The 27,792-nt window shown below is 42.8% G+C and overlaps 1 protein-coding gene across 1 annotated transcript; it reads right to left on the minus strand.

The window, feature by feature from the left end:
• Positions 1-10,593: 10,593 nt before the first annotated feature.
• Positions 10,594-12,403, minus strand: sox3 (SRY-box transcription factor 3). Its single transcript, XM_034092159.2, has one exon. The coding sequence runs from the start codon at positions 12,173-12,175 to the stop codon at positions 11,279-11,281; it is 897 nt and encodes a 298-aa protein (XP_033948050.1). The 5' UTR covers positions 12,176-12,403; the 3' UTR covers positions 10,594-11,278.
• Positions 12,404-27,792: the final 15,389 nt, after the last annotated feature.

Raw genomic sequence — 27,792 nt, forward strand, 5'->3', positions numbered from 1 at the left:
CCCTTTTCCTCCAACCTCCAGTAGACAAATCCTTCAGCTTTATTGCCCAGACTCAAGGGCTGCAGGTGCACAGGCCACAAAAGGGAGCCAAGAAGGGGGGAAGTGCAGGGGTGGAGGAGGGAATTGGAAGGAGAATGGTCAGTGGGGAGATAAGAGAGGAAGGAACAGAGCCCCCCTACCCTGGTTTAACCTCTACACCCATCCATCCCACCCCTCATGTCCCTAACCCTGCAACACTTCTGTTTGGCTCCACTGCGCTGCCATACATGAAGGTGGAGCAAACTGTGATGGTGCCGCCTGGCGCTACCAGGCCTCCCTGGTGTGTGTGGCAGCGGGCAGGGGGCAGGCGTGGCAGAGGGGCCATGTGCCGGTAGCGGCCCTTTTCTTCTGAGGCAGCAGAGGAGCAGTAATGGCTCTGAGCTACAGCTGTGCCCACTGAGGCTTGCCCTACCTTGCCCTGCAGTGGCCCCTCAACCTCATCTCACCATGTTGGCCTCTGCTACCTTTAGAGTAAACCTTAAGGGTATGAAAGTCTAGTATTTTTCTCATCAATGAGGCATTTCTTTAAAAGAGAAAAACATCAGATATTGAACAAAACTATCGTAGGAGTTATAAAATGAGAGATAGTGTTCCTTCAATAAAGCATGAAATACTCCAGTTGGACTCAGATGTTGCACTTTTCCATGTTCATGTGATGTTTTGTTGTTGTTTTTTTGTTTTGTTTCTTTCCGTTAACTGACAAGTGGTACGTTTTTTACGTTTTTGTGTTTCTCTTATTTTCCTACGATACTGTTATGATTGGCTGTGAATAAGAACATATGAAGGACAGACCATCTATAAAGGGGCAGGTAATATATGATTATTTTCTTCTCCCTGCTCCTTTTCGGGTATGGTGTGTTTATAGAGACATGTTTTGTAAATAATTGTTATACATTAAGTTGTGCATACCATGAACGGAACAAATAAAAATGAAATGAAAATAACTTTCCTAGTCTGTGTTCTGTTGTCCAATCAAAACTCGTAAAATAAAACAAACATTTTACAATCACATAAAACAATTTGTAAAAAAAAAGTGTCAAATCCTTTCACATTCCATGTCAGTTTAAAAAATAGCTCAGTCGTTGACGGACAAATGTAAAACATTTAATTGACACAATTTGACACCAATTGAAATCGTTTTTAGACGTGTAGAACTTCAATATCAGTATACTGTGACATAGGTGGAAACAAAGGAGGCTGTGGCTCAATGGCTTAGTGCACTGATCTTTGGATTAGGGGGAGCACTGGTTCAATCCCAACAGCAATCAGCAGGTTGCTGTGTCCCTGGGAAAGACACTCAACCCCAAATTGCTCCCGTGGGGATTGCTTGGGGAGTATGGGCTGCGGCCCCACGAGGACGAAAACGGCTAAACGCATAGGATTAACGCAAACGCAATCGCAAACGGCTTCCGTCCACATGCAATAGTTATCCGGATAGTGTCTGCCCACACGAGACCGCTCCGTTTAGCTCCAACCGCTGGAGAAGCTGCAGTACATATGCAGGAGCCTCTACGTGGCGCTGTAACTTCCTCCACAAAAGCAGCGAAGAAGCATGGTTGTCATGGTTGCCCTTCTGTTTATTCTCCGCGGTGGGGGCTGAGGGAACCGGGCAGAGTTTTTCGCCAGTCAGCGTGTATTAAAGTTGAAATCTTCCGGACAAAATTATAAAAGTGCCGGTCAAAGGTCTTCTTTGTTATTTATTGAGCTTTAAAACAAATGAATAACGACTCTATATAATATAATGATAAAATACACGGAGCCTCTCTTTTTCCTCCCTCTCTTCGGACAGCGCCAGTGTCTGTCTCATGCAGCAGCTGATCCAGTAATCAGTGACCCGGCCGACTGTAAAAATAAACATATTTATAACTAGTTTAGGGAGTTTGAGAGGTAATTAAAATAGTTAAGGGTGATGATCTGACTTGAAGTGTGTGTTTTGCTGCAGCGGGAGGAGCTGCAGGTGAGCAGAGCTGCGTGTCTCCGTCCTGTCAGATTAGACTTCACTCGCGAGAGAAAGATAAATAATCTGAATTCAGGGTGCAGTTTACTTTGACGCGGGGGTGAACAGCAGAGGTGGGGAGAGGCGGGGCTATTGCCTCATCATTATTGCTGTAGATGTTGCACAAACAACTGTAGCATGGTCAATAGCGTCCGGAGCACGATAGCAACTCCGCCATTGTTGTTGTTGTTGTGGCGAAACACTTCAGCACTGGCGCGGGGTAAGCGGAGGTGAGCAGAAGAGGTGGGGAGAGGCGGGGCTATTGCGCAATTGCGCAATCAGTGATCTGAAAATGTCCGTATAGGGCGCACACACGGAGCTGTTTGACCCCCCAGAGAGTGGCGTATGCATTTCTATCCACCTTGGGACCCGTTGTCGTTTCCTCAGTCGTTTAGTGCCATATTCGGTCGTCCTCGTGTGGCCGAACGGTCTATATGACACTAAACAGTAACGCAAACGACCGAATTCGTCCTCGTGGGGCCGCAGCCTAAGTCGCTTTGGGTAAAAATGACACAACTAGAGCAGGATATCAAACAAATTAAAAGGAAAGTGAAATCGTATTTGAAAATGTCAGTGCTACATCAGGCCTAATCTTCAAATGCATTGACCTTTTTAGGATTTGTTTTCCTGTTGATTGTGTGTTTGTTTAAGTTGTTTTAATGCAGCTATGAACATTTAAAATTGGTGCACTAATGAGGCATACTGCATTGTATTTGTAAGATTTATTTCTGCTACGAGTGTCTTACAGGCCTGCTAGTGTGTCATCCTTTTGCTATGACATGCAAATAAATGTTACAATTGGTTGCCTCTGTAATTATAGCTGTCACTCAGTTGGAGTCGAACTGGGTATCCCACATTATCAAATAGTTTTCTGTATTTAGATCTCAGTAATCTTTTAGAAATTTCTTTGGCCATTATTGAGTTCTAAATTGTATCAGCAGGGATAGGGCAAATGCAGAACACGATAATGTGAGAGAAAAATAAATAAATAAAAAAGATAAAAACCTCCTTCAAAATCAAAGAGGCTGTTAGATAGCAGGTTTTGTTTGTGGTTTAAATGTGTCAGTTTGAGTGACGGCCTAAACAGGACACACCGTGTGAGTCACAGATTGAGGAGATTACGGTGTCGTGCCACTGGAAATACACCCAACTTTACCGTAGTGAAAATACTTGGCATGTACACTCTGTTCCTCCATGTGTCCACTTATCGACAAGAAGTGACCTTCTTTGTTCTTGTAAAAATGCTAGCATAATGATCTAGCTCGCTCTCTGTCACACATATAAACACACACACACACACACACACCTGCCCGTGTTACTGGAGTTGTTGTGCTGGGAACACACCGTCAGGACAGGAATAACAGGCCACTCCAGAGCATGAAGACATCTGAGACACAGTGGCACCATACGACCATGATGACACTTTAACGTGTCCTTATCTCCATCCCTAATCCTTGCCAACTTCACCGTCGGCTACTGTTTACACCAAGCACAAGTCAAGAGTAGAAGCAGAAAATGGAATATCGTAATTCTGATTGACTAAAGTCCACTAGAAAGCCATTGAGGATGGCCTCTAGTGTGGAGGGAGCCTCATATTGAATACGGATGGAAATTTACATGACAACTTAGGAAAAATGCTTTTTTATTACTCATTCATCCCCTAAATCACTTAGCTCCCCCGTTCCTTTCCTCTGCCTGAGCTATTAAATCACTATCTTGACCCCGCGACCTGGGGCCGCAACCATAAAGAGCCCCCTGTGGGTCAGGGGCCTGATTGTAACATTTGAATATGAAATGGACTTGGTTGGGCCTGGAAACAGCCCCATGCGCTGAGACACTGGCTGACCCCCAGGAGAGAGGCCTGCCTCAGCAGCCTGGAGGCTCCCTCTTCTCTCAGCCAGGATTTACTTGGACTTGAGAAGGAGGGAGAGGGCTGAAGTCGGGGGTGGAGGGTGAAATGGGGTAGGGGTTGAGCGAGAGCGAGGGAGAGGAGAAAGAGAGAGGGCAGACATTTGAATAAGACAAGAAGCGATTGGTGTTTGCATGACAAAGGAGCCCGCCATCTCCCCTGATTGGTGTCACAGTACTGCACTAAAGCCATGCAGGCCCCCCCGGGGAGGGGTGATGTGTGGAGCACAGACATGTTTATGCATCCAAGGTGTGATATTAGGGAGGGATAGTGGGGGCCCGTCGTCAAGTTTCGGGTTAAGAAGTTTGTGCGCATATTCTTTAAAGGAGAAGGAGTTTGCATTATTCTGACTAAATTAACAATTTCAAGTGAAAATTCCAAATGTTATTGTTTCTCTTTAAAGACTGTTGTTTAAAACTTTAAAAAACTCTAACAGGAGAAACATTAAAAGGCTTCATTCGGTTGATCAAGTTCTTATTTTCACACGGTTTGGCCTTCTTGTTTTGTTGTGATAACCTTGTTCCCAGAAAAGTAATTTCTGTGATGTGAAAACTATATTGACATTGTCACATCAAAATCCAACTGGGCCAGAAAGAGGAGCGTTCAGCCATTCAGACAAGTTGTAAACAAGCCAAAAGTTTACCCAGATTCTATAAATCAATTTAACATGAACATGAGGGAAAACCAAAAGTGAATTCACCCGAAATGATGGTATTAAAAGGCCTTTGTACAGAGAAACTGCAAAATGTCCTGAACATAGTTTGGCTCAAAATTGAACTGTTACATTTTGGAAGCAAGGAGTTTGTCTAAAACTTGAATAACTATTATGTTTGAGTACCATCTGACTTATTTTCTACCCAATAAAGTTGATGTGTACAGTTATATTTCAACTGCAAGGTAAAAACGATCAAAATCAAGTAGTAGAAAAATCATTTTCTTGTTAAATGTTAATACAGTTATGCTGCCCCGTTCCCTACCTGCATTCTCAAGCCCCTAATTATTCCAGAGAGGTGTGAAGACCATCACCCTCACGGTCCCATGCTGGGCTGTCAGTGGAGTCGTCAGCGCCTGCAGGTGGACCTCCGGCACCACCGGATCCTCCATCTCCCGGCTGCACCCACTCCTGCTACCCCTCCTTCCTAACGTTTGATGGGAACAATGACAATACAAGAACAGAGATGAGAGGGGATCATATGAGTAGGCAAATCCAAGGGGCTATGAAGGGGATTTCCCAGCTCCATTTGTTTACAACCCCCATTATTGCAGGGAGTAGGTGTGTATAAATATTGATTCATTTTAGATATCAGCAGATTAGCTGGGAGTTTGGTCCACTCTGGAGAAAGATGCAAAAGTGCGAGAACCACAGGGGGTCAAAAGAAGACGGATGAGGATGAAGGAAGTGCGAGTGAGAGTTAGCGAGGTCACACGCTCACACTCACGCACACAGAGTACACACACACACACACACACACACACACACACACACACACACACACACACACACACACACACACACACACACACACACACACACACACACACACACACACACACACACACACACACACACACACACACTCTGACCCCCTGCAGACAAAGCCTCCACAGGCTCATCTGGGCAGTGCTGCTGGCCCTCGGGACACACCTCCAAGAGAGATGGCCTGACTAACTCTCCATGGCAACTAATCAATAAGTGACAGAGTCAGTCAGGACTGACCTGCAGCCCAGTGTCCCACCTCCCCCCATGTTCCCAGGGTTACACTACCCATAAACCCCACACACATACAGACTGGGCTACACTAAATAACGAAGTGCCCCCCACCTAACTATTACCCTACAGGGAAATAAATATTTCATCCTACTTTGCATTTGACAACATATGCTTAGTACACATGTGCAAGTGTTTTTGTTTTGAAGTGTGTGTGTGTGTGTGTGTGTGTGTGTGTGTGTGTGTGTGTGTGTGTGTGTGTGTGTGTGTGTGTGTGTGTGTGTGTGTGTGTGTGTGTGTGTGTGTGTGTGTGTGTGTGTGTGTGTGTGTGTGTGTGTGTGTGTGTGTGTGTGTGTGTGTGTGCGTGTTCACACACACGTGGGTACAGGTTACTGAATGACTATTGACAATAGCAATATGATCACATCACACTACCATTGTGTATCTGTCAATCTGTGTTTCCTCTCACTGTCCTCAGCAAACACTAATCAATATCTGTGGCCTAGATGAGAAGCCTAATCTTCCCCCTTGCCCCCCCCCCACCCCTTAAGTCCTTATCCCCCAAGACTCTGCATTGTCTTGCAGGAGTCCCAAATTCTCTGTACTGTCCCAAGGCATAGTACATACATCCGCCGACATACACTTGGCCCCATTTTTCTGGGCTTCCAAGACAGGTCAGAAGTGGGGTCATAACTCTAGTTTGGCAAATTAAAAGCAACGCGACATGCTCCAGTGTCCATAGACAAAGTGATGTGTTCTTCAGAAAGGGACCATCTGCAGCAGACACACTTTTACACACTACAGTGTCTCGCTAGGTGCCTCTGCTTTCCTTAACACACATTGGAAGCAACCATTTCTATGTAATTGCCCTTACAGGTTATTCAGGAAAAGGCCTCCTAATCCAGTTTCATTCATGGTTATGTGTGTTTGTTTTTATGTGTGTGCAATTTTACAAATCGTTGTCAACCACAATTACAAGCGAAAACAAGTCCAAGTAAACCTCAGGAGTGCTTGAACAAAAAAGTCAAAGGATCCTTGTCGAAACAACTCTCTACACATACAACCCGGGCAGTGAAAAAACAGAATCCTCACTTTCAGCTGTTCGTGTGATTTGTATTTGTTTTGTTTGGGACAAAAGAAGCGGTAATCCTGTCTCATATTTGAAGAGTCTCATATTCACACACACCTGCTGGGACAAAGTAAACACACCTTCAGAGTCAGACACCTTAATGGATGACCCTCGCATTAAAACTCTAAGTCAGGATAAACCCTAAATCAGGCATGTTGACATGATATAGTAAAGAGACATGCCCAATCCGGATATGGATGATGAGAAGTCGCCACATCACAGCGAACGTGTGTGTGTGTGTGTGTGTGTGTGTGTGTACTGTGTGTCTGCACATAGGTCGAAAAACATCATGGTCACATGCTTTGCGATTTCTTTCCTCCCTTGTTTTAACAATATCACATAGATTTTTTTTCTCCGAATCTAAAAGGTTTAATTGGGATTAGTTTCCCACCTGCTTCATCACAGGTGTCAGTTGTTTCTAACAAATCTTTCAACAGCAATCTACTGAATCAGATCAAAGTCAACACTTTGGCTAAGGCAGTAAAAACAAACATCTTTGCTGTTCTTCACTTAGAACTATTATTTTTAACTTCACCTGTATATTACCACCGTAAATAATATCTCTACATTGCTTAACCTATAGCTCAGACGCCAGAAAGTCTATAAAGCCTTAACTTAAATAATTGTCTTTCAACTGGCATAAACACAAGTAACTCGCTGCTGGGCGGATGCAGTTTGTTGAGTGGCGGCATGCTTGCCTTTGAAGCGTTTCCCACTCGGCATTCCTTGTGGTTTTGTAAGGCATGGCGAATCCAACCACAGCTACCAATAATGAGACATTTGCAAGTCCTTCAGTGCTCACATGCGTGCAGGCGAGGAGCTCAAAATTGGGGATGTACTTAAAAGAGGAGAGGTATGGAAATGGTCAAATGTGATGTTCTAGTGTCTCCGGTGAGTGCTGTCAGTGAATGAGTGAATGGAGAGGGGATTGAAGGGACGGTGCAGTGGAGAGGGATGGCTCTCAGTGGGTCAGCCCAAAAGCCCTGACCCCATGAGGATTTGATGCCATTTTCCCACGCAGGGAGTCGACCTGAGAGGAGCTCGTTAACAACATCTGCCCCAGTTCAGGGAGATTAACCCCCACCCCCAACCCCCGCACCTCTACACACTCACACCGCTCTGCTGTCAATCTCAGTACCTCACACAAGTCTCACCGCTCTGGACAGGCCTGTCCAGCGTGGACTCTAGGCCCCTCCAGGCTCAACTCAAAGGGCCTCCCAGAGACCCCAGCCACAGAAAATCAATACAGTCTGACTGTCAGGTGCAGTCCCAAACTGAACTCATCCGTTACACTAAAAATATGTCGCAGGTGATGATTGATCAGCACGTCAGAGGAGGTTCCTGATTTGAGTTTGAGATTACGTGAAACCCTGAGAGTATGTTTAGGTGTGTCCCCTGATGGAAGTTGCCCATCCAGTTGAGCAGGCGGGTCAGTGATGTCACCAACGTCAGTCTGTCAGCCAGATTTGTGTAATGAGTTTTCCACTCATCATGCTGACGTAAAGAAAGACACTCTAACCACGCTCCTGTTGCTCAAACCACCTTGTTCACACATACACAAGACATGTAACTGGCAAGGCATGTTCTGACATAATATGAGGAGATGCATGTGAAAAACAGGATGGACTGAAACATGGCCTACAGCACTGCCGCTGTTAAGCTGGAGCCTTGCATACGCTGCACCCATAGGTGCACGTAGACGCACAGTGGCAGAATCCACTGGGAATCCGCTGAATCCATGTTCTACAGGGCTATAATTAGGTTTGCTTTTGGAGAGGGGGTTAAACAAACAGGGGCTGTGAGGTCATAGGCAGATGGAAGTGGGATATGCCTGCACTTGCTGAGTGGGCACAGAGCTCCACATGACAGGAGAGAGAGGCCCTCCGGGCGCTCAGCAGCGGGAGAGAGAGGGGGGATGGGAGTGGGGGTGGTGGGGAGCCCAAACTCGGATGGCCACACTGCCAGAACATTTAAACACAATCAATAGAGATGCACGGTGAAGCCACACACCTTTCCCCAAAGAGTTTCACTTCTAAATCATCACGAGGGAGGACATTTCTGTGCCAGTCACGTATGACCTGAGCTCCACTGACTGTTGAATGTTTTAACTTTTGCATCACTTGTTAAGCAGAAACCACAACATTTTGGTTGAAAGTTTACCTTTTCAATTGATCAGTTTTGCAGATGAAAGCCATACTGAGTCAACATCATTTTTAAGGGTGAGATAAATGATTTAAAAACCATCAGGCTGTCTATCCCGCAGCAAACTGCTCTGACACAGAGGAGCAGGAAGAGAAAAGCTGCTTAATCACAAGAAAATGAGTTGGAAAGTGTGATTAGGTGACGGGTGGCTGCTGGCACGCTAGAGTGACTTAAGACCCTGTCAGTGAATGCAGGGAGGTCTGGATAATCTTTCCCTCCACAAAGGTGCGTGGGGCTAATCCAGGCCGCTGTGCTGAGCTGTGGATCAAGTCCTACAGGGAGTGTGGGAAGGCCAGCAGGACTGCCACTGCTCCGGCCCTCTTGGTGGCCGGAGCTCATTTATCCCAAGGTACACTGCAACAGCAGGCCCGGCCATTCTTCCACACACCTCTGCATTATTAGTGTCAGCCACAGTAAGTGTAGTTTAGAGCTTTTAAGTTCATGAATGTGATGTAATTTCAGTACTATTTGTTTCAATTAAAAGCACCATAAATTAGAGTTGCCTGAGTCATCTCTAAATGTTAAATAAACCAACTTGCAGGTGGACACACCACTACAGAGATCTGCAATTTCAAAATGATCCAAATGAGCACAAAAAGTGTGCCTTTAGTAAATGATACGAAAGACCAAATGAGAAAATATCTTATTAACATTAGAAAATGCCTATTGATGGTTGATGTAGTTTATTTGATTATTTTCCATGCCCAACAGAAAGTCACAAATGATTATTTCAGCACTGAAATACAAAATCAGTTAATAAATCTTTTCAAAACATGTTTCTGATGGCGACTCTTGTGATTTATGGGATATATTTATACATTTTTGAGTTTGCAAACTTTTAGATGTAAAGTGATCGGTTGTTCATCCCTTGTCTATTTGCTTTATAGGTTATAGCATTCATTTTTTTTAAGTAAATATATTGTAACCAAATTCTAAAATACGACAAACTATATGACTGAAGCCGCAAAGCAAAAACAACCTGTGGATTTAAAATCTCTCCACCAAGTAAATACTGAAATAAGTCAGTGCACTGGGTTACTATAGGGAATGAAAAAGTTTAACAATTTGATAAGGCAAAGACAGATACAGTCTGTTAACCAATTAAGAAAGAAATTAAAAAGGGGGAAAAGTAAAAGACCACCCTTGGTTTAATGTCAATACCAAACCTAAAGTTTCTGTAAAGAAGTATCTATCGGAAATGTCAGATAACATTTTAAAAAGGCCTGAGAATTACATAAAATGTTTTACTTCATATTAAATGCATGTAAAAACAATTATTACTTGTAAACAAGTCCAGAAAGGGAATTTATAATTGTCCCACTATCCTATAAGGCTTGTAAAAGGTATAAGAACACCAAATAATTTGTATAGCATTTCTTTGCATTAAGAAAATCTGATGTGTTGCCAAAGTAAAAATATCACTGTACTTTTTCTTTATAAAATAAATGTAGTGAGCAAACACATTTAAAATGTATTGTATTAGGGTTAATATGTAATATTATCCTTGTGAATATTACATATTGTCTTTGTCCTTGTCGTACAACAATTTCTTTCAAAAACACCCAAGGTCACATTTCCTCTCATTACACAGTAAAAGACGGAGTCACAAATTATGTTTCATACAAATTTATTCAGCATTTAAGAATAGAGGATGGTCTTAAAATATGTAGAAACGTCAGTTTAAATAAACCTTTTCGTTCAGGATAATGAGTAAACATGACACTGTCAAAACCATCACAGAAAATAACATTTTACAAAAACAATATTTGAACATTTTTCACGTGACAAAAACATCGGGTTCACAAGCTATAAAGAAAAAGAAATACTATAAATAAAACTTGCGTTTGCGACCCGCAGTCTTAACATTTATTTTAACCTATAGGTCATGAGGGGAGAAAATAAAAAGACTAGAAAATGTGGACACAGTCGAGACAACTGACATTCTACAAATTAAGTGTAAACATTTATGAAGCAACTTTCCATCCAGCTTTTCTGAAATACAACAGCCTCTCTTAATGAGGCCACATGCCTTTTCGTAGAGAGAAAATATGGCATTAATTAAAATATAGAAGTACAATTCTCCTACATACGTTGATTGCTTATACTTGTGATAAAAAGCCTCTTTGCAATGCAATTTACTCTGATGGGCTCAACCTTAAGTTTCGGTCCACTTCAAATTCATTTCGAATGGACAACTCAAGAGATATTGAGATAAAATTGTTCTTTAGCAACCAAAAAGTTCAAGTATCCGAAGTACTTTTTTTAAAGTTTGAAGTCTTTTGCTCTCTGTTGTTCTCAGATGTGGGTGAGAGGTAGCGTGCCATTGACGCCAGTCCCTGCGGTCTGATAGTGCGGATGGACGCTGTGTAATCGGCTGCCCTGCAGGGAGGAATGCTCCGCGTTCTCCCCGCCGGGTGGCAGGTACATGCTTATCATATCCCTCAGGTCCCCCAAACACGCCCGCTGAGAGTGGGATGTGATGGCCGGTGGAGGTGAGCTTGGCTCGGTCTTGCACACGGACGCCATGGAGCTCAGTCCCATGGCGCTGGAGGTCTGCTGCGTGTAAGCTGGAGACATGCCGTACGTGGAAGCTGCGTTCATGTAGGTCTGCGCCGAGGACATCATCGGGTACTGGAGCCCCGCCATCTCGTACCGGTGCATCTGCTGGATCTGGGGGCTGTTCATGCTGTGATGCTGAGGGTAGGCCAGCTGGTCCTGCATGAGGGAGTACGCACTGTTCGTCCAGCCGTTCATGTGCGCGTAACCGTCCATCCGCTGCCCCACCGACACCGAGTTGTTGACGGAGTTGACTCCTGGCGCCAACAGTCCCCCGGGCAAAGAATACTTGTCTTTCTTGAGCAAGGTCTTGGTCTTCCTGCGGGGACGGTATTTATAATCCGGATGCTCCTTCATGTGCATGGCGCGTAGACGCTTGGCCTCATCGATGAATGGTCTCTTTTCAGCATCGGTCAGAAGTTTCCAGTCAGCACCGAGTCGCTTGCTGATTTCAGAGTTGTGCATTTTGGGGTTTTCTTGAGCCATCTTCCTCCGCTGTCCCCGGGACCAGACCATGAAGGCGTTCATGGGTCTCTTCACACGCTCCTGGTCGGTGCCACTGTTGTTCTTAGCGCCCGGCCCCTGGTTAGACTGCGGGAGCGGGGTCTTCAGCTCGGTTTCCATCATGTTGTACATTCTGGCGGCTTTTAGCGTTCACTCACAGGCAAATACAAAAAAAGTTCACTAAACAGCGTCAAAAGTCAAAGAGGTAGAGGTACTGACCAGTTTCCTAAGAAGATGGAAAAAAGTTGTGCCCAAAGAGGCAAGTGTGTCTGCAGGTGCTTCTGGTTGCTCTGCTCTCAAAGCTGCTCTGTCCCGCACGGCTCTAAACAGAAGTCTGTAAACTTGTTCGCCAAGCGCATGTGTTAATAGGCCTAGTGGCCGGACCATGTGATGTAGATTGACAGCATGACAATGAGGGGCCGGCGACCAATCAGCGCGCAGCTCACATATCCCCCGTGTAACCAACCGGAGCAGCCAGCGCTGTGTTTTGGTAGGAGGAGGAGGGAGAGGTAAAGTTTTAAAACAGCAGCTCAGCAACCTGATAGAGATTTACAACCTTTATAATGTAAAAAACTAGATGAAAAGTTGTATTAAAATGCTGGTGATTAACTTTGTTTTTGGAAACATTTTCCATCGAAACAAGGTTCTAGTAAAACGTTTATTTTTTCACAATTGGGACTCAGATTAAACAAATCTGGAAGACTCAAACACGTAAAATAAAACATTTAAATATAACGTAGAAAATGTAAGTTATTCTTGATCCAAAACGAAAATGAGTATGAGTCCCATGCAGTATGCAGTAAAGGCTGCAGGGAAACAACGTCATGAAGGATCAATGCCAATAAATTAATTACAGAGGCGAATCCCAACAGGCCAAACCAAAACGACTTCCAATACTTCAGGTTAAAAGTGCAATATTAGTATAAATGTGCCCTCAGCAGAAAAACCCTCTCATGTGCCGCCTGAGAAGCTTGTGTTGCTTTAATCACAATTTCACAATTATCTTTTTTGCCAACATCAAAAAAACTCTATGTTGAGGAATGAAATGCTGTAAAACCCGTCAACGTGCAGTTTTTTTGTTTTTTTTTAAAGATGGCCATGATTCACGAGAAAAACATAATTTGAAGTGTCTATTCCCCAGGAGTTGTTTCGCCTCTTTCGACGCTGAACCATAAATGTTTTCAAGAAGAAAAACAAATGTAATGATTTCAACCTGCCGAGAGGTTTAAATCAATCCATTTCCAATAAATGTCATAGGCTATGTGGAGGGATATAAGATTTAAATGTATTGAAATTAAAAGATGATAATAATAAATCAATGGAGTATAAATCCAATAAGATTTTTTTAAAAGCAATTCATAATAACCGTATGATCTTATAAATGTACCTAACCATGCTTTAGATGACATACACTTACATTTTTAAACTTAAATGAATGGCACGTTACGGGGATGTTTCTGCAGCGATCAGGCACCACAAAGCAAAACTGTAATACATCAACGACCTCTTGTGGAGGGGACGGGCCATCTCTTTAATCCTTGAGGGAAAGTTTGCTTTGGGACTCTTTACAGGCAGCTCGTGCGAGTGTCAGCTTCTGTTTGCAGACTTGTTTTCTCTCTGCAGTGTTGATGGTTATTTAAATGTTTAGCATGGAGTGGCCTTCATTTGCATGTGTCTGCTTACAAACCACCTGAAACCCCACAGAAACCGATCGCCCAACAGGGCAAAGCTCACACCTGCTAATGATAATGAGAGAATCGCCCATCGAAAACCACTATTAACACCTCAGTATTTTTGACGAGCTCTGCAGGGATCCTGCTGGTTTATATGTGCATTTTAGAGCGCTTCACCTCCCGGGGCTTGCAATCTGAAAAGTAAGACTCGTGCATTTTATTATAGATACAGATTACCTTAGGGACCGCACCCAGTCTTTTTTTATTATAAATATATGACCGTTGTAGAGAGCAAATGTTAAAATGCAAAAAACGGAGTCCACCTGGAAAACACTGATCCAGGATAAGATCGTACACAAGGGTGCAATGAGCTGCATTTTATTAAATTAACATTGAACCGATAACATCATTATTTCATTTCAATAATAAGTTACCGTTAAAAAAATACAACAATATACAATTACGAATGTTTTTCGAATGTCAATAACATTTATTTGTACAAAAGTTGTACTGTGGGTTTAAAAAAGACCTACAGTACAAATAAGATGCTTGTTTCAAATGAGACCACATCAAGAAAAACGATGTGTTATCTTACTGTGAGGGAAAGCTTTAAATCCCTCATATAGTTGCAGTAAATCAACTGAAAAGAGACATCACGCCATGAATTTCATTTTCGCGTTCAATGGGGCGTTGCAAACAGAGCAAGAGCAATAAAACTAACGTCCAATTAGCAGCCATCTATTCTCAGGGACCAGTTATTTGTTTATCTGGGCAGATCTCAATACTGATCCGCTTGTAATCTTTTTATGGAAATTGACCGGTAGCAGAGAGGGAGACAGAGAAAGGGGAGAAAAACACCATGGAGTAACCCGGAGTTTGGTAATGAGGGCCTCTGTGCAGCTAATTTCCTAATTAAGGAACGGAGGACCACCAGCACAGTCTGCTCTGATTCAACGAGCCTGACAGCCCAGAGGGGCTCTCAGGGCGCGCGGCAGCAGGATCCCACTGTTGAATTTTGGGGGAAATGTGGATGTCTTGATGGGAGGATATAATCTGCTTGTTGCTCGATAGATAATTAATCTTTATAAAAATGGATGAATTGCGCATGTATTTCTTCTCAAACCATTGATTTTTTAGGAGAATTCCATTGCATTTAAGTATTTGTTCGTAATGATTCAGATTCTCAGTAGTATAAGAATCAAATGGCGTGTTAGAATTAAATATTTATGCCTAAACATCATTCAATCTGGGGGATCAGTTTGGCAGGACTCGCAGAAAACAAAAGGGGTTTTTTGGTCGAAAAAAAGGGTCTTATTCTGGCCTTTGGGCCTGGAAAACAAAACAAACCAAAATGTAAGTTATATTTGCAAAGAGCTTTAAGGGAATTAAAATCCATTGAGCTCGACACAAAAAACCCATTAATCCCACCTTTGAAAACAGTTGAGTTCTCTGCATGTCCGCATCCTTTGCTCGGCCAATAGAGCTTTATGGTCAGACAATTTGAATTAATGACGGACAAAATACGCTCAACTTTAATATTATACGACTAGACACTGGCGTTGCATGTCTGCCATTCAGCTGCAAATAAGTGCTTGTAATTTATGGCTTTTTTATTGCCTTTGTATCGTTATAAACTGCGTTTACAAGTTTTTTATCCTTCTTTTTTTAACAATTTCCAAATTGGACAAAGATATTTTTTATTATCGTAATCGCATATCAAACCCACAATAAACAACAATATTTTTACGCGTCCATTTTAAACTCCACGACCTGCAGAATCAATAACTTTTTTGTTTCAGCTCAGTGACTGCGGACAAGGCCTTTGAGAAACAGTAATTAACAAAGAATGGGTTTTCAATTACAGCCACAATGGAGACTGTCTCATTAAGATTTGCATGATTTTTGGACCAGGAATGCAAATGAAGATGCAATTTACGCACGGTCTGCTGTTCCCATTGTGTCGGCGTGAATGGTTGCGTCCTCACAGTTCAACACAGGTAAAATAATATTCACGGGTCATTTAAAGGAATAAAAGTGATGCTATTATAACCTCTTTATTTTACAAAGCACGGCTAGTACTGATGATGGTAATTTGACATATTTGAACCAAAAATAGCTAAAAGTGTTTAATGCGTGTGTGTAATGCAGAATCATGGCTTTGGAAACATTTACTCTGACCGTCTTAGGGTTTTTACTCCAGACTCTTTAATCATCAGTTCTTAATTGTATGGTAAGAAATTCTGAATAAAAACCATTATTTAAGACAAACATTTATTTTATTCCTGGATGCTCAGTTCAGAGAATAATATATATTAGCCAGTCCAGCAACAGGTACATCTGAATTTATGCAACTTTGCATCTTAAAGACTGCATAAAATCTTTTAGGACAGTCACCTAAAGTGAGTTTTAGTTTACTCACATTAACATTTTTTAAATAAAATACTTTTCTCCAAAAAATAATGATATGAAAATGATTTTTCCCTCTGCACTGCATATATTTATGTTTAACTTTTAATAAAGAACAACCTCAATTTGGGAAGAAAACAAAAGAAGAAAAAAAAACAAGAAAGTCCTTGATTTTTTATATCTAATTAAGTTTCCCTAATAAAGATTTGTATTACTAAATAGGTCCAACTTGGGTCTGGATGAAAACCTCCAAAAAATTAATTGATTTGTTATAGATGGTGTGAATACTATTTACTCACTAGTATTGATCAGGACATTTTTGGATTCTTACTGCTGCCTGTCATCATGTCCCCCATTTGTTGCACCACAGAGCAGCTGTAGCTTAAGTTAGAGACAATGGAAAGGGATGAAGCGGGCAGTAAACTCACCAAATGTTGGGATGCAACCTGACGATCAGATTTTACTGTGGGCCCATCAGAGGCAGTGAAAGCATCTACGTTCAATCATTAGGTGGAGGGACTGTCACTCAAACCTTCAAAAAAGAAACACAACATACAAGGACAGATGCATCGATTTTCAGGAGAGCTTTGGTGGAGTGTTGCAAGTCTGTCAGGAGAACTCGAGGGCTAATGGAGAACGCTACATTTCTGCCTCCACTGTAGCAGAGTAATTTGTGTTTTCATTGTGGTGAAGGGGAAGTTAAGCCCAGGAGTGATATGTGTCCGTCACCTTGTTCTGCCTGGGGGAATGTGACTGTCTTGATTATTGACCTGGGCTTGTAAGACAACATGCAAAAAGCTGTTTTGCCTCCTGTAGCTGCCGGTGAAGAATGCTTCAAACTTTAGTCTCTTTTTCTCCCCGGCAGGCGAAGCATGTCCTTCCTCATTATGTTCCTGTGTGAGCAAGGCCAAGGCTGCTGACACAGACCCAGTGTAATCTCTTTAACCCGCCACTGTCATGAGCAGACAAGGCGTGACCACCCAACGCTCTGCTCCATCTCACTTAGCCAAGGGGAATAGTTTTTCACTCCATCACCTCTCCCTCTTTGGGTTGTAGCCGCTTATCATTTAGGGATGCACATTTCAGACATATTTTATCAAGTATGCTCGACACACAAGTGCATGCAAAATTGCACACACTGCCGGGGTTAATCATTGTTACAAGACCACTTAATATAATCTTGTGCAGCAGTGTGCAGTTAAAAATTCATATACTCACTGACCCTTGGAGTTCCCATAATTGACACAAGCTTTTTTCCTGCGGTTATTGACTAATGAAGCTAAAAGCCAATGAAATTATATCACAGCAGAGGACGTCAGTGGAAGCATTTTAAAATGAATACACAATGATTATGAGCTCCTCTAAGTCATTTCTTAGACAAAGACTCTTTACGTTTACTTAGCAGATTAGGAGGTACTCTCATATTAAAACATTTGGTATATGATGCGTTAAATGAAAAATAAAATACTAAATTACTGTGAATTATAACCTCTTATCCATTGAAAGCTAATTTCAATTCAGTTTAAATTAGGCAGAACATTTCAATAAATATGGTTTTGCTTCTGAGCCACTGGCGAGGCTGGATTAAGCCATCTAGAGCGCAACATGATCACTTCTGTGTTTGCTCAGGAACAAAGTCTGCTGCCTCAACTTCCTCAGCTAAAGCTCAGCTCACACTTGAACCTCTAATCTTTGCAATCTTCATTTATCCTATAGAGTCTTTGTATTACATCTAATTTGCCGGATTCAAGGGTTTGCTCTGCAGGCGTTTTCAGGATAAGATGCACCCTGAATAAAACCAAATGCTGTAAACGTGCAACAAAAGAGAACTCAGTTCAAATTAGGCCTCTAGATGCTTTCTTTGCAGCCGCATTAAAAGTTATGATCAGCCTGTCAGCAAGCAGATGCCTGCCGCCTGTGAATGGCATTATCAAGCACCTCTATATGAAGATCATTTTAAATACTGTTATTGCCTGACTGGCTAATTACAGCACTCATTATTTTCCATGTATCTTTTGAATCATTGCCATGTTCAGTTTTTCCAAAAACAATGGAAACTTTCTCAGTTTTTTGTTTGGAAGAAACTGCTGAATCGTCACTTTTTGATTTGCGCCATGCCCAAGCAAGCAGCCCTCTTTTGTTTTAGCCATAATTGAGATCCCACTAATCTAGCCTCTTTAAAAAAAAAATGAAACAGTCCCTTTGTCAAGCCTTCATTAGTTTAAGATAATATTGTGAGGATGCACAATTAATTTGCAGTGTAACTTTAATTAATTAAATCCACCCAATGTTGTAATATGATTAATGCCACCAAGTTGTTATCTGTATTCGCCTCCAAAATGAATATGTAACAGCGATACGGCACCACACATTAATTGCAGAAATTGGGGCTTTTAAGAAGCTAAAATTGGGTTAAGTAATTACCAGAGGTAATTTATTAAACCTTAAATAAAGAAACAAACAAGCATAAATTGATATATAAATCATGAGTACCATTGTGTGTAATCTGGCTGTAATTTGGGAGAAAATGACAAATCTTTGTTGCGTGCAGAGCACTTGATAAAGCAGATAGTGGTCATAAATGTAGCCCCAGTCAAGGTCTCATTAAAGGAGGCATAATTTAATTAAGAGTTAGCCATCGCCCTCTAAATATATTAATTACCTTGAGCATGACGAGATGAGTGCGGTGATTATTGCGTATTTCATTAGAGGCTTCGCGGGGAAGAGCTAACTAAGGTGGGAAGCTGACTGTGGTGACAAGGTAATGGATGGGCTGGTCTGAGATGAATTTAGTCACCTTGCTGTGGGCTGAGCTCAGAGGAGGTGAGATAGAGGACAGCAGGTCCTCCGGGAGGTCTTCGCTCTCTTTACTGGGCTTTACTATTTTCTCTGGGACTGGAAAAATATAGAGCATTCAGGTAAGTGTTTGAAAAAGGTTGGCCAAGTCAGACTTTCAATGATTTCTTACTACATTAAGTAATTAGTATATGAAGAATAGTAGGGTTTATGACAAAGCAAGCATAATACAAATGTTAAGAATCAGTTCAGGGTAAATAATGATTTAGTGTTCAATGTGAAAAACCAATATCATTATATTACATGCTGGAGCTTTTACTTTAAAAGAGGTTTACATTTTAAATATGTTTCTATCAGACAGAAAATGCATCTATATATATAAGCTTTAGTGTCTCTTGTTGCTATAACCTTGCAATATGAAAGATAATAATAACATAAAAAAGATGTGAAAGCATTACAAAAATAAATTGTGCATTATACTTGATGTAGCTACTGCCTCTTCAAACCTTTTAGCAGCTCCATCACTTGCAGAGCATTGCACTCGTTTACTTAGAAAAATTGCTTATATCAACTTTCACTAACATAGATAACAAAGACGTACACCTTGGTATGCCACCTATTTGTACACACTCAGACACATACACACACGCACACACAGGAACACACACAAACCAGAGGACAGCAGAGGCGACGGCTCATTGCCCCATAGACTGATATGTCAATGAAACCTACAAGATGTTGCCGCTGCATTGCAGCGATTTCCAGCCTCGCTCCTCTCCTGGCTGACAGCGGGACAAAGAGCCTAAGCTACCATTATCTGGAAGCAAGCTCTCATTCTTGCTTTCATCTTTCTCTTCACTTACACAAACATAGATGTATGCGCTTGTGCAAACGCACCGAGCTCAGCATAAAGTCGCCGATGCATCCAGTGTGCATATCTGACACACCTTTGGTATGGTGAGGGGTTTGAACATCAACGTTAAAGTATCAAAACGCTTATAGACTGTTTGGCGTTGTCATTTAAAAGAGGCGTAGCAGGATTTTCTGTCACTTTTGCACATTGTTGGTGCGTTACATGGGTTCAAATCCCAAAACGTTATTCTTCTGTTGTCATTTTTAATGATTCTGTCCAGATTGACGTATATGCCAACAGGTAACATGATGTGTGATTAATAAAACATAATTTAGCTAAAGTCCGACGATGTCTTGACCAAAGCATGAACAGAGACAGTAAACAGCTTCCTGCACCATCTCCCTGGACGCCCCCTCCCTCTTCTCTCCTCTCTTTGCTACTAACCTCCTCCCACTCTGGCCAGAAATTTGAGGAAACTCACCAGGGTCTGACTGGTCCCAATGCTGCTGCTGCTCCCCAATCCCTCTGTTAGACACCACACCTTCAGCAGCTGGCTGTCAGCAGGGCCAGGAGCAGGACCATGGCCTGGAAGATAGCAGTGACATCCACAGCACAGAGCCTCAGCACACACTCCAACCACGGCCTTTCAGACGGCAGCAGCAGCACCATGGCAGCTCCCTTTGCAGCAGAGAAATATAAAGAGGAGAGAGCCGGGCAGTCGCTGGTGTGGTAGTGCACACTGCAGCCGAGCTCTCCCTGCTCTGGGACCCATCTCATTCAGCCAAGATTGCTTCATACAAAAGTTGACAATGCACCAGTCAAAGCCATTGTTGATATTCAACATTTTTTAAATAGCTTAGCAGAATAGACAACATGGCAGGCTGCAAAACTTGGCAAGGGAAACTGACCTGGAGCTTCCCGTTTGAAAGGGTTGCCACGCTGGGTGAGAGGAGAGAGGGCTATTGTGTTGGGGAAAAAAACCGAGAGGGAGCGCTGGTGTGAAAGAGCTAAAAAAACAAAACATCTCCCATCCCGAGAGAGCAGAGTACAATGCTTTCTGTGCAGCCGGAAGAGGACAATCACCTCGCACGGTCACAAGCATATAAGCATTACTAAGACAGGGCAGAACAATGAAATCAATGCAATAAGATCCATTTTTAAAACAGGATATTGTATTTCCGACTCTAAAACCAAAGGAGGAAGCTCCATCCACACATAAGGCCCTAAACCTGAAAACACTGTGGTGTCAAACCCAACATTCAGACCCAACAGTAAAATATCTCTAAGGTGTGCAGTCATTCTCTCAAAGTGCATTGGCTGGGCTAACGTCCAGAGGATTGTCTTCCAGAGGGCCATCTATTTCTCTAATGTTGCACTGATGAGGACGATACTGCCTGACGCTGGTAATGGTGTTCAGTTTTCGTCATTGTCAAGCTGACAAGGCTGCAGATTGATATGGATATTTAAGAAACCTTTAAGCTTACATTTGTCAGAACATCAGAGTGCCGCTCGTGCCTCAGAAGCTATCAAAACATCGTGTGTGTGTGTGTGTGTGTGTGTGTGTGTGTGTGTGTGTGTGTGTGTGTGTGTGTGTGTGTGTGTGTGTGTGTGTGTGTGTTTCCCTGAGGCAGCTCCCAGTGTTGTGTTTCGTGCATCCTCGTGTTTCTCATGGGGAAGCAGGGCGGGAGAGAGGGCCACAGGGACCAATAATTTTAAACCCCTGAAGGAAAGAACTGCAATACCTGAGACTCTTCTCATCCAGCACAATACACTCAAGTACATTCACTCATTTCATAACGTATCACAATACTGTAAACTCAAAGTGCACATGAAAAAACTCCATGGAAGGATAACAAGTGCTTTTTGCCTGCTGAAAACTGAAACTGATGCAGCAACGGCAACAAATGGCAATTCAAAAACCCAAGGGAATCGAAAAAGCTGCAAATACTTACTCCTGAAATGCCATTTTCTGATGTAAATGTTCTTAAATTATTAATCAATTATTTTAAAATAGACAAAGATTAGACTAATGAACAGGATAGATTGGGGTAAACGCTTCCCTAAAATCAGGTATCAAGACACTGAAGAAAAAAATGTTTTGGGGAAAAAAACAACATCCCAATAGACTCAGATTGGGAGCAGTATTTAAAGAGTTCCATCAACTAAAACTCAAATAAAGGGCAGATTGTTTGCATTTCATCATGTTTTACATCTGGCTTTCTGCGAGCACAAACAGAAGTTATGCAACATTTTCTGTAGGGTATACCTAAATAATGAATTAAGATGTAAAGTGTATTTTTGAGGTTGTAAACAAGAGCCTGATGTCTCCAGCATCAGGAACAGAGCATGAGGGTTAATCGAGTTATTATTTCAGCACTAATACTACAGTCTCATACACAAATGTGAACTGAAGGACTTCAGTAACAAAATCTGTCCGTCCTGTGAGAGAGACAAGAAGGCGCACAGAGAAACGAGACCGGTCTGGCCCTTTGACACAGGCAGGCCTGCAGTCGGAGATGTATAATTACATTGAGCGGGGAGAAATTACAGCTCTGAGGAAGAAGGCAGGGCCCACATAATCTCATAGGTGTGTCAGTGCTTAGCTGCAGGACAGAGAAAGGCAGAGAGAGAGAGAGAGGGAACCTGTGGCGTCTTACTGGAAATCCACATCAGCGCCACCCATCACAAACTATTAGCTGCCATCAAAGCTCTAATTTTACTCTAGCATTACACCCCACTCCCTGTATCCCCCTCCCTCCCCTGCTGCTCTGGATGGTGCAGCCTGGTGGGAAAACGACATTCAATCCGCTGTCCGCCCCATTCAGGCCAAATTGGCAAATGACAGCTCTCCGCCTCTCAGGTTTCGGGAAGTAAAAGGTACCGCCACCACCACCACCATCCGAAGGTGGGGGGAGTATAGGGGGAGAGTGAGGACCGGCGAGGCCGAGGAGTGGACCGAGGTGGGTTAACAGCTTCCCTTGTCCTCCTCGCTGGTGACGGTGCTGGACAGAGAACACAGAGAAAAGAGAGAAGAATGCCTACTCAGCAGATCAAAAGGAACTTCCCCGAGACCAATGGGAAAAGTTGACCTAAATCCCCTAATCACCCACTTTAGCAACTCGGGCAGATGGGAATACAGTGTTTGCCCTCATGGGGGTCAACAGTACTGAGAGGGCGGCACACACAGTTGAATTTAGAGAGATGCGCTGACTCTGGAGCACAAGCCTGCAATGTGCCTTAAGACCAGCTTTTAGTGCGCACGTCATATTGAAATGTGTTTTATGTCTTATATAGATTTATGTTGTATTGTTACAGGAACCTATAACCCAATATTTTCATTGCACAACTACACTTTAGCTGTGTACATGACATATAAAATCCTGCAGAAATAAGCCATAAACACAACAAGACATGACATGTTTGGTCTGATAAGCTGCATAGGAAAAGAAACTTGCAAATAAAATATAAGGGACATGCAGCACAGCTCGACACACATGCACCAGCGATAAGGTCTTTCATCAGCGTTTTACCATGACACACAGGGAAAAGACACAGAACATATTGTGTTAGACACTAACTGGCCGCCCGGCTGAATGGTACTCTTACTGCTAATTAAGTGCTAATGGCAGTTCCCCCTGCGGAGAATACTAATTAATGTTCCTTTCTTCTGCGGGCTGAGCGCATACTCCAGCGCGGCCTAATGAGGGGAGGCAGGTACGTCTTCTCCCAGGCTGGGTTAATAAGCACAACACAGTGGGGTCTGAGTAGAGAGGGCCATACCAGGGGGCTGCTTCCTGTTCCCTAATCTTAACAGACCCCCCTCAGAACACTCACAATGAGCAACGGAGGTAATGAAAGGATTTGTCCAATAAACTCAGAAAATAGGCCACCTTGTTTGTCTGTGTGGAAAGCACCTCGGAAGTTTTGGTGTCTGCATTAATGCAACATTAGAGAAGAGGAAATTACTCATTTTAAAACAAAACAACTTGTACACTTGTACAAAATGTGTGTCCATTTTTCACAGAGAAGGGTATGTAACTTAGTATATAACTATGAATGTATGGACTATTTGCACCCAGTATTGCGTAAGTATAAAAGTTCTTGAAAAACTGTTCCTTTAGTAAAAAAAAGCATTTTTACACTGCGTACCATTTCATATTGCGTATGTCTTCTTCTGTGTCTTCCTACAGAATTACGACCTAGAAACTGCTGACGTCTCTTAGAAAACAACTTCTATATAGTTCCCAGCTCCCCGAGAATATGTGCCACGGGAAAATAAATAAATACATTACCTGTTTGGATGCAGAAAGCCTGAGAATCAGATTCAAAGTGTTGAAGAATGAATGGATGTGCGAGCATGCGGGTGCGTGCATGAGCGTAAACATAGATTGAGAATGGTATTGGAATTACCTGAGTGAGATAATGGTGGTGCATTAGATTAACTTTCAGCCCTTAAATGCAACACATTTAGGCAATCTTGTCCCCAAAAAACATGTCAATGTCTGAAAGGCCTCCCTCTCGCTATCAGGAGCCTCTGGTCCCCCACACTGATGCAGCTGGCAAGGCGCTACCGACGACAGTCAAAACGCAGCGCCAGATCTAGTTATAAAATAATTGAATTTTCATATCAGAGGGGACCAGAGTCCCAGCAGACAATAGGACTGCTGAGTCCTCTCTGATATTGGCTCAGGCCCTTTGCCATGCGCATGAAATCAGTATGTTAATGTTCCAGGGTTTTCTTTTTTTAAGGGCACTTGTGCTCTCGCAATGTACTACCGATGCGGTTTCAAAAAATTGCAACTATTGATAAGTAGTCAGCCAGCAACCCCCTCGACCCCTCCTCCCATCCAATATGCCCACCCCGCCTCCCCCCAACCCACCAAGGCTCTAGACGTTCTCGCACCCCCATCCTCCCCCATTATTAAAATTGTAATTTATTTTTCTAAATCAGAATGACAGCTTGCTTTCTTTTCTCTGCAGCAGGCAGTGAATCACCAAGCTTTAATTACTTTCGTAACTTCGCTGACCCTGTGAGCGTGCTGCTCTGCCAGAGAAAATGGGACCTCCAACAAAGGCCCTCCACAACCACAGCCGCCTTCGGTTCATTCAAAATGCGGAACATTTATCAAACTACGGATTTTATACGATTTTGTTAACATTTCACCTCCTATCTTTTTCACACTCTCCCAAACACCCCCGCTTGCAACAGTTCTGCACTCCCTCCTGGCCCACCTCCTGAAGAAACTCAGTGCATCAAACAACCTTTTCCAACTCTCCCTCTTTCCCTCTCTCCGTGCTTGTGTTGACTCAACAAGGTCCCCCCGGGTCAAAACGGCCAGAGGTCACACTACCATCAGTAACCCCCTCATATCCAGGCCGTGGCCCCAGCAGCAGGGACACAGGCAGCGCGGGGCCCCGGGGCCACAAAGCACAGATCAACAGGGATGAACGCCACATTTGATCACTTCCACAGATCTTTGGCCTGCAGAGATCAGGGTCAAGCTTTATTTAGCACGGCCTTCAGAGTCTATCACGCAGCTTTCCACAGCCTTTTCGGACCACAGGTCATCGCCACAAAGGAGTCGCTTCAGTGTTTAAAAGCATCCCTGAAACCATCAGAAGGATCATGGCTGTGACACTGATGTGCGAGCGAGGCATGTGCGACTTTTAAGTCTATCAGGAAGACGGTTTAAGATACTGGCCTCTTCGGCTTTGTTGCTACAAAGTTCAGCCATGTTTCGTGTTCGCCAACAGATCCCTATTTGCTTGACATTATTCCCCACGCCTGACTTATTAAAGAAGCTAATATGTTGTAATCCCCGCTATCGCTCTCACCTTCTCGCTGGCACACCTCTGTTTTGGGCTGTGCCACTGTGTGAACCAGGGGTGCGCAGGCACGGTTGGTCTTTTGCTGACTGCCTGATAATTGAATGAGCGATTATCCCTCCCATTAATAGACAATGATACAGAAAGCACTGCCATATGTACGGAATATTAATGAGTGGCTGCAGCGGCCTAGATAAGAGAAGCGCCATGCGGTTGCTGTAATAGGGGTTAAAACAATTTGCTCCCCAACACCACACACACACACACACACACACACACACACACACACACACACACACACACACACACACACACACACACACACACACACACACACACACACACACACACACACACACACACACACACACACACACACACACAACACACACACACACACACACACACACACACACACACACACACACCTAATCCTCCATCCTCTCTCTAACTAAGCAGGCTTCCACCATCATCCACCCCCCCCATGGCCTGGACTTGTATTTTGTGCTGACCTCACTGCTGCCAAGGCCGACCCGCCATTGTGTGAGAATGTGAGCAGGGTTACTCAACAACAAAATGACATGCTAATGACGGGAAGTGGCGGGTGTTTAGTATTTATGTTATGAGATATTTTACAACAAAAGAGCTGGAAACACATGCAGCTAGGGCTGGAGGATATGGAAAGAAATATCAAATATCATAGCATTTCTGATGAAATACCTAAACATTGATATTGAGATGATACTGTAGGGTTTATCATTGATGCTTTTGGCCCTTTTTTACACAATGAGCATTTTGTAAGCATCACTAATGGACTAAGTGGGTAAGGCAAATAAAAGCCACAACATGACAAGAAATTATATTGATTTATGGTAATACTGTAATTGAATCAGGAAAAGACACTCATGGGATATTAAAATATCAGAAATCTAAGAAAATATCTATTCTCATATCACAATATCAATAAAACTATCGATATTATTGCAAAGCCAGGTTCAGGAAACTCAAAACCTCCTGTTGTTTTATTTTTGAAGTTGTCTCACTTCATCTCAGTGTTTCTCTGCTGAATCGGTCTTCATCATCTTGCTGTCACAAGTATGTTTTCCTGATATTCAGCTAAAGTAAAGCTGCAGCTGATCCATCACTCCAGCGACACCTCCATCACATTTCATTAAAAGGTTACAGAGAATCAGGCAGGTTGGGGCACACTTCTATATGAATGACCATGCCAATCAATATCTAACATCTATTAGCATTGGAAAGCAATATTTCCCCTTTTACCTTGCAATAATTGTGCTTAATGCTGTGAAGTACCTTATCATAGGTCTGACAGCAAAAGAAAGGCCGGTTACCATGGTGACTGTGAAAGCCATTGGTTTCCTTTTCAGCAGAATAATGAACTTCTCTCCTCTGTGTGTCACTCTTCCACTCCACTCTCAGCCTCTTCGATTAAATTGAAGTCCACGCGTCCTTGAAATCCCTCGTCTCCGCCTTATAATTTGCCAAACAAGAGAAAAACACAGAACATTTTTTTCCAAGGTTCAGCAAATGCATCGCTTTAAGCCGAGGTGTGGGTGTACCTCAGAAACACGGTGTATACTTTTTTTTAAATGTTCATACTGGATGTCTTCCTAATAAAGATAATCTATATTTTTATGATAGAATAGGGTGACATCTCATTGACATTGTTAAGGCTCTAAGATGATAATCATTTAATTTTCTATTAGAAATTCTGCATTCATTCTCTCAGATTAAACAGTCCAAATAATATTTAATAATTCCTATATAATCAGTTAAAATGGATTTTCTTTTTAGGCTTTGTGTCTTTAAAAATGAAATGCCTTAAACCCACTGTTGCCGTAGTGTGTGTGTGTGTGTGTGTGTGTGTGTGTGTGTGTGTGTGTGTGTGTGTGTGTGTGTGTGTGTGTGTGTGTGTGTGTGTGTGTGTGTGTGTGTGTGTGTGTGTGTGTGTGTGTGTGTGTGTGTGTGTGTGTGTGTGTGTCTTTCTCTCTCTCCCTCTATATTGTCTCCAGGTGCAGCTTCTCCTCCAGGTGCTCCCAATCACCAATCAGGGCCTCCATAAAGGACCTGAGGAAGGCTGCAGTTGCTCTCCCCTTCTTCTCTGGCTGCATGGTGTCTGCATGGTGTCTATGTCTCTGTGTGGGACTTCATTATATTTGTATCTTAATTTTCTT

The sequence above is a fragment of the Pseudochaenichthys georgianus genome, chromosome 10 (genome assembly GCF_902827115.2).
Source record: "Pseudochaenichthys georgianus chromosome 10, fPseGeo1.2, whole genome shotgun sequence".
In the NCBI taxonomy this organism is placed as follows: Eukaryota; Metazoa; Chordata; class Actinopteri; order Perciformes; family Channichthyidae; genus Pseudochaenichthys; species Pseudochaenichthys georgianus.

Excerpts from the sequence above, each read along its gene's own strand:
- sox3 (XM_034092159.2), bottom strand. The coding sequence starts at position 12,175 with ATGTACAACATGATGGAAACCGAGCTGAAGACCCCGCTCCCGCAGTCT.